Here is a 13364-nt window from a genome sequence, read left to right on the forward strand (position 1 = left end):
AACATAGATAGGGTAGACTGTCAGAATCTTCTTCCCCAGGATGGAAAATTCAAATACTGGAGGGCATAGCTATAACGTGAGAGGGGAAAAGTTTAAAGGAGATGTGCGGGCAAGTATTTTTTACAGAGGGTGATGAGTGCCTGGAATACACTGCTGGGAGTGGGGGTTGCAGCGGTGGATAGCGGCATTTAAAAGCCTTTTGGATAGGCACGTGGATATGCAGGGAATGGAGGGATACAGCTGATTTGCAGGTAAATAAGTGGTGCAGGGGCCGCGGAGCGTTTTTGAAAGTGGGGAGGCGGAGCGATCACTGATCACCGGCCTCGTGTATGTGTGTGTGTGTGGAGGAGGGGGGATGTCCCATCCTCACCCAGCGTCCCGTATGCGTATTCACAGCCAACAAGTGTGTATCCAGCCTTCGCCGCCCCGCGGACGTGGGGGTCGCCAAACGTCTCACCTGGCCGACAAGGGGGTCTGGCGCCGGCACGGTGTCTGGAGCTGTGGGCAGGTGTCTGGCGTCGAGAGTGTGGCCGGCATCGTGGATCCCAGTCTGGGATAGAGGGGAGAGGCGGTTGGACGCGCTCGGGGGAGGTTGAGGGTCGCTCCCGATCTGTAGGGCAGGTATCTGTGTGATAGGGTGTGTTGGCCACCGGGGCTCCGGCTCTGGGACACGGGTGGGCAGGATGCTCCGTATCAGAAGGACAGTGGTCTGGGACAATGTCTGAGGTAGCGATAACGGTGAAGCTGCGAGTTACTGTGAACGGGTCTCCTAATCCTCAATGTGAAGCAATCATGTACAATTAACATTTAAATACCAACAGTGGCCTCGCCAGCCCACGGGCAATTGGTTGATCGCCAATGATTGCATCGATATCTTGCTCGTTGCCAATTTATAAGGCAGCTTCTGAAGCGGGAATATGTTGCACCTCCCAAACCATGACTTATTCTTGGTTTTCTCAATCGTTCTTGGATTGTTGGCGATGCAAAAGAAAAACATGAATTGCTGCTTTGCAGGGGGCGGAAATCGTTTTAAAACATGGGGGGGTCACAATGAGGCCTGACATCTAAGACAGGGGTCGGCAACCTACGATGTTCCGGCCTGTAACCCGAAATCATCTGGCCCGCAGGCATTATTTTTTCCAATTGGTTTTCAATCTGGGAACTGCAGCCAGTCCCGGGGCAGGCGAGCCGACATGGGCGCTACAGCCAGTCCCGGGGCACGCAGGTGACATGGGCGCTACAGCCAGTCCCGGGGCACGCAGGCGACCTGGGAACTGCAGCTAGTCACGGGCTACTAGATTCCAGGAGCTGGCGGCCTCCAACTGGAATCGACCTTGAGGGCTCCGGTCGCAGAGCCTGTGGACTTACCATCATGGAGCTGGCTGACTTCGGAGGCTGTGGTGACACTGCGGCTGTGGCTGCGACCCGACTTCGGAAGTTTCGGTTTTGCTGCAACATGTTTCACAAAACATGGGGGGTTGTCCCCCATCTCTTAAAACATGGGGGGGGACAGGTCCCCCGTCCCCCCCAGGTTTTCCCCCCATGCGCTTTGTGCAAACGGTGGCGGCTGCAGTCCGGAATGACCACTGTAAACCAGAAGCTGCTGTTTGTGCAGCAATTAGACGGCTGCAGAGGTCAGCATTCAGCGGAACCTTTGTCTGATCAAACCCTTCCTATAATATCACCCATATACACATCAGTAGACACAAAATGCTGGAGTAACTTAGCGGGTCAGGCAGCATCTCTAGAGAGAAGCCAGCTGGTGACGTTTCAGGTCGAGACCCTTCCTGTAGGGTGAGTTATTCCAGCATTTTGTGTCTACCTTCGAATTAACCCATCATTTGCAGTTCTTTCCTACACATATCAGTCTGGCCCGCTTTGGTCTTTAGACTACAGCCTTTTAGACATTAGAGATGCAGCGCGGCATCAGGCATCACCCTGTACAGGAGCCTAAAAAGGTGGGGCCCCAGCACCCCCGGTTCCGCGGCCCATGTGATGGTCTTGGCCTCATGTTCGACACAGACATTGTGGGTTTAAAGGCCTGCTCTTGTCCCGCACTATTCTATGTTTTACAGCATGTGTTTTATGTAAGATCGTGGCTGATCTTTTAACATCGTTCCAATTTGCTATCCTTACACTGTATCAAATGATTTTCTTAGGAAATAGGAAGAAACTTCTTCACCCAAGGTATACAGAATCCAGGGAATTCTATATACGAGGTCTTTTGTGATTCAGTCACTTGGTATATTCAATAGAGAGGTTATAGTGAGACTGCTCCTGATTCTATATACCACAAACAGGGGAAACCACATCCAGGCGGTGAGGGTGGTGAGTGTATGGAACAAGCTACTAGAGGAGGTAGTTGAGGCAGGCACTATAACAGCATTTAAAAGACATTTGGACAGGTACATGGATAGGAAAGGTTTAGAGGGACATTGGCCAAATTCAAGTAGGCGGAACTTAACTTTTAGACTTTTAGAGATACAGCATGGAAACAGGCCCTTCAGCCCATCGAGTCCCTGCCAACCAGCAATCACCCCATACACTAGCACTATCCTACACAATAGTAGGGACAATTTACAATTTACAGAAGCCTGTTACCCTGCAAACCTGCACGTCTTTGGAGTGAGGGAGTAAACTGGAGTGTCCGGAGAAAACCCATGCGGTCACAGGGAGAACATACAAACTCTGTACAGACAGCACCCGTAGTCACGATCGAACATGGGTCTCTGGCGCTGTAAGGCAGCAACTTTACCATTGTGCCACTGTGTCACCGACTAGTGCAGATGGGGCATCTTGTTCGGCATGGGCAAGTTGGGCCGAAGGGCCTGTTTCCGTGCTGTTTGACTCTATGACTCTAAGAAGGATTTGAAACGGGGTGGGGAACGTCCAGCCTATGCATCAGGAGCCGACAGAAGTTTCCGTGTAAGCATCAAAGGGACAGACCAGGTCACCCAAAGGCAATCCCCATCTACCACCTCCTGTCCTATCTGGGGGAATGCCTGAGGTTCCCACAGTGACCTCATCAACCATCGTCTTTCCTTGGACCCGAAGAACGAGAGACGGCACGGTAGCATAGCGGTAGAGTTGTTGCCTCTATCCTATACGGACACGGGTCCGATCCTGACTACGGGTGCTGTCTGTATAGAGTTTGCACGTTCTCACTGTGACCAAATGGGTTTCTCCTGGTGCTCCGGTTTCCTCCCACACTCCAAAGACGTGCAGGTTTGTAGGTTAATTGGCTTCTTTAAATTGTTCCTAATGTGTAGGATAGAGCTAGTGCACAGGAGATTGTTGGTCGGCGTGGACTCAGTGGGTCGATGGGCCTGTTTCCACGCTGTATCTCTAAAACTCTATAAATATGATGTACATGTTGTTAATGAAACAGCTTGACTTGGTGGATAGCGCCCTGAGGATGTCCTGCAAGAGTACTGGCAGTGAAAGGGATGACCTCAGACAATCTCAATCATCCCTTGTACAAAGCATGACTTCAACCATTGGAATGCTTTCCCTTTGATATTTATTTCCTTCAGTTTTACTGGAGCACCATGATATCACACTCTGTAAAATGCTCTGTGCTGTCCTCCACAGTTCTTCTCAAGTCAAAGTTTCAGCTCTTATGTCCATGTTTGGGTCATGGCAGGGCTCCAGACGTGAATTCCTGATCGTCTGCCCTCTCTCCCCCTTTTTTTTGTGGCAATGATGTTCTCTGGGCAATGCCAAAACAAATTTTATTCAGAATAACAACTGAAATATTAAAATACTAGTTACTTTCTTTGCATTAATGTACGAGGCAGGCATTACTTATGACCATGTGTCCTGAGTTAATGTGCCCTGCTGATTGTTTAGTTTAAGTTAGTTTAGAGGCACAACATGGAAACAGGCCATTGGGCCCACTCAATCCACGCTGACCATCGATCACCCATTTACACTAGTTATCCCACTATTGTTATCCCACTTTCGCATCCACTCCCTGCACACCGCCAATTTACAGAGGCCAATTAACCTACAAACCCACATGTCTTTCAGAATGTGGGAGGAAACCGGAGCACCCGGGGAAATCCACACGGTCACATGCAAACATGCAAACTCCACACAGACAGAACCGGTAGTCCCTAAGCTGTAAGGTAGCTGTGCCACTGTGCCGATACGATGAATAATTAGTGGTGGTGTTCACTGGTCAATTGCAAATTTCAATTGATAATTCCTACTGAGTAAGAGTCCAAGCACCACATGTTTTACACAGGTTTACATCTCTGCCCTACAGTCACCGAATTGTGAGGATGAACATTTATCCAACAACAGTGTCATTTCTCAGAAATGAATTGAATGACTGAACTTTGTGTTGAAAGCACAGTTCCGTGAGGAGTCACAGGATCTGCCGATGTTGGAATCTGGAAGATGCCTTTTATCCTCCACTTCCCACCCTATATTTAAGTTTCTCAGCCTGCTTAAGATCCAAGAATGCAGTCGAACTGCTTGAAATCCACATTGAAGTCGATATTCCATGCCGGTCATCGATCACCCATTCACATTTGTTGATCAATGTTGATATAAAAATATAGACTCCGAAAGCTGGAGTAACTCAGCGGGATAGGCAGCAGCAACTCTGGAGAGGAGAAATGGGTGATGTTTCAGGTTGAGACCCTCAGACTGATTAGGGAAAGGGGAATGAGAGATATAGACAATGATGTATAGAGATAAAGAACAATTAATGAAAGATATGCAAAAAAAGTAACGAGGATAAAAGAAACAGGCCATTGTTAGCTGTTTGTTGGGTGAAAACAAGAAACTAGTGCGACTTGGGTAGGAGAGGGATAGAGAGAGGGGGAATGTTGGGGTTACTTGAAGTTAGAGAAATCAATATTCATAAGCTGCCCAAGTGAAATAAAAGATGTGTTCCTGCAATCTGACAATGGAGGAGACTTAGGACAGAAAGATCTGTGTGGGAATGGGAATGAGAATTAAAGTGTTTAGCAACCGGGAGATCAGGTAGGTTCAGGCGGACTGAGCGAAGGTGTTCAGCGAAAAGCAGGCTAATGAAAGTGCCTATGTGTATAAAGATTCAAGGCCTAGTTTACAAATCTGCATTCACCACACAAAAGTAAAGGAAATTTCCAATGTAATTCAAGTCCATGAGCTAAACATAGAACAGTACAACACTACAACTGGTCTACTTTGGCCCACAATATATGTGTTGAACATGATGCCAAGATCATCTAGTATCTACCTGTGCATAATCTCTATCCCTCCATTCCCTGTATATTGATGTGCCCATCCAAAAGCTTCATAAATGCCACTATTGTATCAGCCTCAACCACCAACCCTGGCAGCATGTTCCAGGCACTCACCACCCTCAGTGTAGAAAGGTTGCCTGCAAGTCTCCTTTAAACTTTACCTCCCACCAAGCAAGAACCAAAGCAATGAGAAGATGTTGGCCAAAGTGAAGAAGGATTCTCTGCAAGTCAGAGTTTAGGATGAATCTCGGGGTCCCAAGGGATAGGCAAATACAATTGGATCCTGCAATGAGTCTCAAGGGAGTCCTTACATACAATACAAGGCAACTGTACTCGCACCTAATAAGATAATTTGTGTGGGAAGGATATGTGGACATGTTTCAATGAACCAGATGGATGGAGAAATAGCGGCACAGCGGCACAGCAGAAGAGCTGATGTTTCACAGTGCCAGATACCCGGGTTCCATCCAAACTATAGAATTTGTACCATCTCCCTGTGACCACGTGGTTTTTTTCCGGGTGCTGCGGTTTCCTCCTGCACCCCAAGGACATGCTGGTTGTACATTGACTGTCTCCTGTAAATTGCCCCTCGAGGGTAGGATGTAAAAGTGGGATTACATAAAACTAGTGTAAATGGGTGATCGATGATCGGTGTGGACTCAGTGGGCCAAAGGGACTGATTTCACGCTGTTTATCCAAACTTAACCAAATAGATGGTAAATGAAAGAGAAGAGGTGGCTATGAATGAAAGGAGTAAATATAATAAATAGGGGAGCAGAAAGCCTGATCAGAGCAGAAACAATTGAAATAAAGAGATAAGTGGAAAGCAATGAAAACATGGACCCTATTCCATGTGGAAAAACCACAGCACTGCATATATGTGGCCACTCCCTGAGTTTGTTACAAAACTGATAACCAAGTGGCTTATGGAAAACCTCATGTTGTACATCCAAAATAAATGTAACAATGTTCCCAATAAAAATTATCCAACTCTAAGGTACAGGTATTCAGTAAAATAACCAGGAATGGCTAAGAAATTTGCTGGAAAGTAGGAAATAATGAGTCAAATTTGTAGAATCAAGTAACTGCAGGTGCTGTTTAACCAAGAAAATACACAAGTGCTGGAGTAACTCAGCGGGTCAGGCAACATCTCTGGAGAAAATGAATAGGTGACGTTTCGGGTCGGGACCCTTCTATCACCCGTCTGTCACCTATCCATGTTCTCCATAGATGCTGCCTGACCTTCTGAGTTACCCCACATTTTCTGTCCAGCTTTTGTACTTTTAGATTTTTCTGAACCAGATGCAAGAAACAAGAAATGTCACTTTTCTTAGGTAGATTTAAGAATAAAATATCATTGAATTGACTATAATCACGAGGATTTATGATAAACTACTTTGAGGCCAAAACATTCATGAAATATCTGGATCCCAGTGAAGAGGATTGCCGGATATATCAGGATAGTTGATAAAACAAAGACTGATGGCTTGTTTAACCATAATTAGCACATGATCTCGTGAAGTTTGCTGCGGAGGTTTTGATTCCACCCTCACGTTTGGCTGCAGGAGGCAACCACAGGGCACAAAGATTGAAAATGGCCGGGCAAGGAAAGGGACGACAATTCGTGGGATGACCGGATAGGAGGATGGCTGCAACGGGTCATTATGGCCAACTACAGTTGGGACAGTGAAATGGTGTAAAACCTGGCGACTCTTGCACATTGGGCTGTCTCTATGCATTAGGTGCTTAACGTATTGTACTTACGTATGGCAATAATGTTACTGATCTATATGCAAAAAAATGAATCTCACTGTACCTTGGTACATGTGATGATAAAGGAACCATTGAATCAGTAAATGCATTTCCTCAAAGACAATCTAGTAATGCCACCGAATAGTTCCTAAGAGTAAATTCCTTCACGAATGCAACCTTTCAAGAAGGTAATTCCCAGAACCACTTGCATTAGCATTAAAGGTATGCACAAAGTTTAGGGGTGGCACGGTGGCACAGCGGTAGAGTTTCTGCCGGGTTCGATCCTGACTACGGGTGCTGTCTGTATAGAGTTTGTGCGTTCTCCCTGTGACAACGTGGGTTTTCTCTGTGTGCACGAGTTTCCTCCCACACTCCAAAGACATACAGTTTGTATGTTAATTGGCTCTGGTAAGTTACTAGTGTATAGGGCAGTGCTAGTGCATGCGGTGATCGCTAGTCAGCATGGAAGAGATACAGGTTTGTAGATTAATTGGTGTCTGTAAATTGTCTCCAGTGTGTAGAAAAGTATTTGTGTATGGGTGATTGCTGGTCGGCGTGGACTCAGTGGACCAAAGGGCCTGTATCTGCGCTGTATCTCTGAAGTCTAAAGTTCATGAATCTTTTAATGAAACTGAAACCAAATTATATTGCCAAATCAGACTCCGAGCAAAGGCAAGTGAAAGCCACAACATAGATTACCTGAGAGGACAACTTCAATCAAATCTCCTTCCTGAATATCAGTAGCAGCCTTCACCAGCTGGAGGATGTTCTCCGAGTTAGGTTCATGACGGAACAAGAGGATCTTATCATACATCCCGTAGAACCCACATTCAGGAAACTGAAATTAAAGAGATTAAAGGTTTTAGTATGATCTAATAGTGCGAAGGAACATTAAATCGGCACAAAATAGGTAATGCTTGAAACTTAGCAGGTTATCAATGTACAGTAATTAATTTAAAGTCAGGTCTGTGAACCCTTATCAAAATAATGCATGCTGCATTTTAGAGAGTTTAATCAGATAATTTGATGTTTGGCAGAAATTTCCATGAACCAATCATCATTTGTGACCTAGTTCTTGTACAAGTATATTTAAGTTGTAACCCATTGGATTTTAAGTAGCTAAAAATCTAATGGGATAGTTTAAGCCCCAAACTATCCCATTAAATTGTTAGCAAATTAAAATCTAATGGTTACAACTTAAATATACGTACAAGAACGAGGTCACAAATGTATATATACATATATATATATTTAAACACACACACATAGCGCCAGACACCCAGATTCAATTCCAATCTGGGGTGCTGTCTGTGTGGACTTTGCTCGTTCTTCCTGCTGCAAGCCCGCATGGGTTTCCTCCAGGTGCTCTGGCTTCCTCCCACATTCCAAAGACGTGCAAGTTTGTAGGTTAATTGGACATCTGGACATAGAAATTCCCCATAGAAGCTGTGAAGATGGGATAACATAGAGTTAGTGTGAATGGGTGATCGTTGGATGACACTGACTCTCAGTGGGCGGAAGGGCCCGTTTCCATGCTGTATCTCTATCTCTAAACTAAACTCAATTCCTTTGCTGTGATTGTAATCCAATTAGTTCAATAGCCAATGAAGACTGAATACAATGGCATCGGAGTATGTTAAAAGCCAGAGGGTTTTTTTTGCCCCAGATTCATTTGTCCCTCTTTAGACTTTAGGACTTTAGAGATACAGCGCGGAAACAGGTCCTCGCCTACTGAGTCCTCGCCGACCAGCGATTACCCCATAAACTAGCACTATCCTACACACTCGAGCCAATTTACAAGAAGCCAATTAACCTGCAAACCCACATGTCTTTGGAGTGTGGAAGAAAACCGGAGCACCCAGAGAAAACCGACGCAATCACAGGGTGAATGCACCAATTCCATATGTACAGCGAACCGGGTCTCTGGCACTGTAAGGCAGCAACTCTACCACTGCGCCACAGTGTGCAAAATACTATAACTTTAGATTTTGCTAGCAAGAGCTAGGATCAGTTTGAAACAAGCCTCTCAAGTATGACACCAGCAAGACAAAACCAAGCCACGTACTCCCGTTTGTGACTGTCAATAGTAGTTCCTTAAAAATAGGATTTCACACTGTTCTGGAGATTAGAGCCATTGTACAAAATCTACTTCACAGAGCTGTGTGTGAAATTGTGGCTCTTAGTCTCGATAGTAACAGATAATATGAAGTATTCATTCATCCATTTATAATCAGTATGCAACACTGTACTAAATTAAATGCTACAGCTTGAAGCATAGATTTATTTTCACCCAGCATTTCACATTTACTTGCCTGCAGCCGTGACCTGCTGAACCATTTTAGTCTCATGCCAGGGGAATAAAATCTAACATTGATAATCTGCCTTCCATATGCCTCAATTATGCTGCAGCTAAACCTTGTAGAGGATGCTCAATTGCATTGGGCAGAAGCGGCTTTTAAAACTGCACACCAGTCAGCCTGCTGTTGAGTGGTAAAACTGAGCAGTCTGTAGCAATGTTTCAATGCTGCTTTTATTGTCACATGTGCAAAGTGCAAACGCACAGTGAAATTATTTTCTTACAAACACTTATTGCACATCCCCAATTAGCAAATTTACCGAAATAGTCCACTAATCCCGCATGCAAGAGGCGTTATATTTTAACGGCATTTTCAAAATCCAGTCTGCGCTCTAGTTCTTTCGAGTGGTGCCTGATCCTAGCAAGCCCCAGGCTGCTGCAGCCATTGGGCCTCCAGCCATTGCCTTCTATTGGAGGTCGACCTGCAAACCGATGTCCCTCTCCTCGCCCATCCACCTTTGTTCCCTGGGGGCACCTCCCAAAGCCAACCTCAAACCTCAAACATTCAATTGTTAATCAGATGCAATCTTTCCTTAGATCACAATTATCCTTGTTCAACTCTGACTCTCCGAATGATCATCTATAGTGGCCCCATGACATTTTTCCCAACAACCATATATATAACCATTGATGTTAGACTCAACCACTTACAACAATTAAATGTATCCTCTTAAAATAATGGTACCAATTTGGCAGTCCACCCAAACTCTGTCATCATCTCGGTGATTATAGACGACAGGAGGAAGATGGCTGGAGTCTCTACCATTTTGTCCCTTACTTTAACAAACAGCCCAGGATACACTTTAGTTTAAATCCTTTTTATTTGAATTTTGAATTTAACAGCAATTTGCATACATACAATGATAACAGACAGTGATAATCAGGACATAATTGTACAACAGTATGTAAACGACCCTCAAAACCCTTACCCTTACCCTTACCCACCCTCGCCACCCGGGGACAAACAACACTCACATACGTACACATCCACACAAATACGATTAAAAAAAATAATAATAAATAAATAAAATTTAAAAAAATTAAAAAAATAAAAAATATATTAAAAAAAATAAAGAAAATTGTGGGGAGGGAGGGGGGGGGAGGGGTTGAGGGGATACACTTTATAGAAACGAGGAACTGGTTTACAAAAAATAACACAACACAAAGCTGCCTGAGGAGGTAGTTGAGGCAGGTACTATAACAACGTGTAAGAAACATTTAGACTGGTACGAGGATAGCACAGGTTTAGAGGGGTGTGGGCCAAACACGGGCAGGTGGGACAAGTGTAGATGGGACATGTTGGCTGACATGGGCAAGTTGAGCCGAAGGGCCTGTTTCCACGCTGTATGACTTTATGACTATAAGTGCTGGAGTAACTCAGAGGGTCAGGCACCATCTCTGGAGAACATGGATAAGTGACATTTCGGGTCAAGACACTTCTTCAGACCCATTACCTGCCACGCTTTGTCCTGCCTATCCTCTCTTGCAGCTTTTTTCCCCCTTTCCCTCAATCTCCCCTACAATCAATCTGAAGAAAATGTAACATCTCGCAGACATGTCCATGACCACATTTTTGGAAGTTGAAGGCAAGCTGCTCACGATCTTCGCCACTGATTGCAAAAGCAAATATTGTCATTCCAGCAGTCAAACTTCAATGATTACATTTATGGCCACAAAAGCTATAGATGACAATGATCTGGCACAGATTTATCAGCAATTAAATGTTTCCAGTCCATTTTTGGTAAATCATATCTCAGAGAAAGAAAAATTGACCTGAGGGGAGACAAGGAGCTGCAGATGCTGGAATCTTGAGCAACTTAGCAAGTCAGGCAGCATCTGTGGAGGACACGCATCCGTAACGTTTAGGGTCGGAACCCTTCTTCAGATTGACCTTCCCCCAAGTAGAGAACTTCTGCTCCTGTCCTCTGCAGAATCTAATTACCAGCACGGTGGCGCAGTGGTAGAGTTGCTGCATTACAGTCCTTGCAGCGCCAAAGGGGCGACTACGGGTGCTGTCTGTACAGAGTTTGTAAGTTTCCTCGTGACCTGTGTGGGTTCTCTCCTAGATCTTCAGTTTCTTCCCACACTCCAAAGACGTACAGGTATGTTGGTAGGTTAATTGGATTGGTATAAATTAAAATTGTCTTTAATGTGTGTAGGATAGTGTTAATGTGCGGGGATCATTGGTCCGTGCAGACTCGGTGGGTGCGGGGATCATTGGTCCGTGCAGACTCGGTTGGCCGAAGTATCTGTTTCCACGCTGTATCCCTAAACTAAACTAAACTAAATTGGGATTATCACTACCAAAAAGGGACTCCCAGCAATGCTCACCCACCAACCTAGCTTCATTCCCTACATTTAAGTCCGGAATTGTCCCTTCTCTTGTCGAGCTTCCTACACGTTAAAGTTTGAAAATAAATCTCTCGAACATTCCACCATTGATTATGCAAGGGAGCTTGAGCAATGTAAGAACTCTCAAATTTGGTGGAGCTTTTAGGAAAAGCCAACATGCAGAGGTGAGTTATACAGGCCCAATTGGTTGAGATTACCACCAACATTTCTAGTATTCCACTTGGAATTTCCAATGAAGTCAAGATCAGCTGCCTCACCCGGCCTAGGTGCCACATTTTCAGGGGGACTTCCGGGGGTGATTTCAAATGCTCTCTCGTAATTTTGTCAGAATTAAAGGAGGTGCCGGATCACTAGTTGTCAGAATATCAGTGGTAGAATCTATACTTCAAAATAACTTAAAAACTTATTCTGCTCATTGAATGTGAAATCTGTGCGTGTAATCTTCCTAGTGTAATTAGAAATCAACAGAAACCTCTCGCGCTTTCAGAACCTAACGACCATGCGGCAAGCGCGACCTAAGCGATTCCATGCGACAAGCGCGACCTAACGTGGTCGCTTGAGCCGTACGGCCTCGCGGGGACGGTCCCACTTCGATCGTCGGAGCCGTATAGGGGGTTGTGCGGAGCTGGTCCCAACATCGCGCGGGGCTCCGAAAAACTGACCATGTTCAAGAATTCTGCGCGGCAACGGTCTGCCGGCCCGCAGCCGTCTCTACGCCGTACGTCAAGCGCGAACTTCCCGTAGGTTAATTGGATTGGTATAAATAAAAATTGTCTTTAATGTGTGTAGGATAGTGTTAATGTGCGGAGATCACTGATCACTTCGTCGAACTTCATGTCACTCACTCGACCTCCGCGCGGCCCCCGCTTCTGGTTTGGTCACGCTTGCCGCATGCAGTTGCATGCTCGTGGGACAGGCCCTTTAGGTCGCGCTTGCCGCATGCAGTCGCATGCTCGTGGGACAAGCCCTTAATGTGCCACCATCTGTTATCAGTTATTAGTCAATTTATTACTGATTCAATTTATAATTTGCCACCTGATTCTTTTGAATAAATCAATCACGGATTACTGCTGTTCCTTATATATTTTAGAAGAAAGTATCTCATCCCGTACTTAACATAACTGTTGCTTTATAGTTCCAATAAGCACAAGACACTTGCATATTAAAATAATGAAGTGAGCATCAAGGTCACCATGACAGCAAATCAAGTGTAGTAGTGCGGTTGTCATGACAGCAATACCCAAGGCACTTTTCTGATTGAAACACTGTTTTCCGTGTCATATGTCTTTGTTAGCAGCAACCGAGGAGCAGGACGAGCCGTATGAGGCAAAGAGGTGGTCGGGGCGAGAATGGACCAAGGAGATGCGGTCGAATGGCCGAGAACAAAGGTGGTCATAAGGTCATAAGTGATAGGAGTAGAATTAAGCCATTCAGCCCATCAAGTCTACTTTCTACATTCAATCATGGCTGATCTACCTCTCCCTCCTAACCCCATTCTCCTGCCTTTTCCCCATAACCTCTGACATCTGTACCAATCAAGAATCTATCTATCTCTACCTTAAAAATATCCACCGACTTGACCTACACAGCCTTCTGTGGCAAAGAATTCCACAGATTTACAACCCTTTGACGAAATAAATTACTCATCGCCTTCCTAAAAGAACATC

At 45.2% G+C, this 13364-nt stretch overlaps 1 protein-coding gene across 2 annotated transcripts in view; it reads right to left on the reverse strand.

Moving 5' to 3' along the window:
- prkd1 (protein kinase D1) overlaps positions 1-13364 on the reverse strand; it is a 187519-nt gene that overhangs the window by 113099 nt on the left and 61056 nt on the right. For both annotated transcript variants that reach the window (XM_033026982.1, XM_033026981.1), the window contains exon 2: positions 7689-7827. In XM_033026982.1, the coding sequence (XP_032882873.1) occupies positions 7689-7827 (139 nt within the window). The remainder of the gene's footprint in view (positions 1-7688; positions 7828-13364) is intronic.

Source organism: Amblyraja radiata, chromosome 9, assembly GCF_010909765.2.
Source record: "Amblyraja radiata isolate CabotCenter1 chromosome 9, sAmbRad1.1.pri, whole genome shotgun sequence".
Lineage (NCBI taxonomy): Eukaryota > Metazoa > Chordata > Chondrichthyes > Rajiformes > Rajidae > Amblyraja > Amblyraja radiata.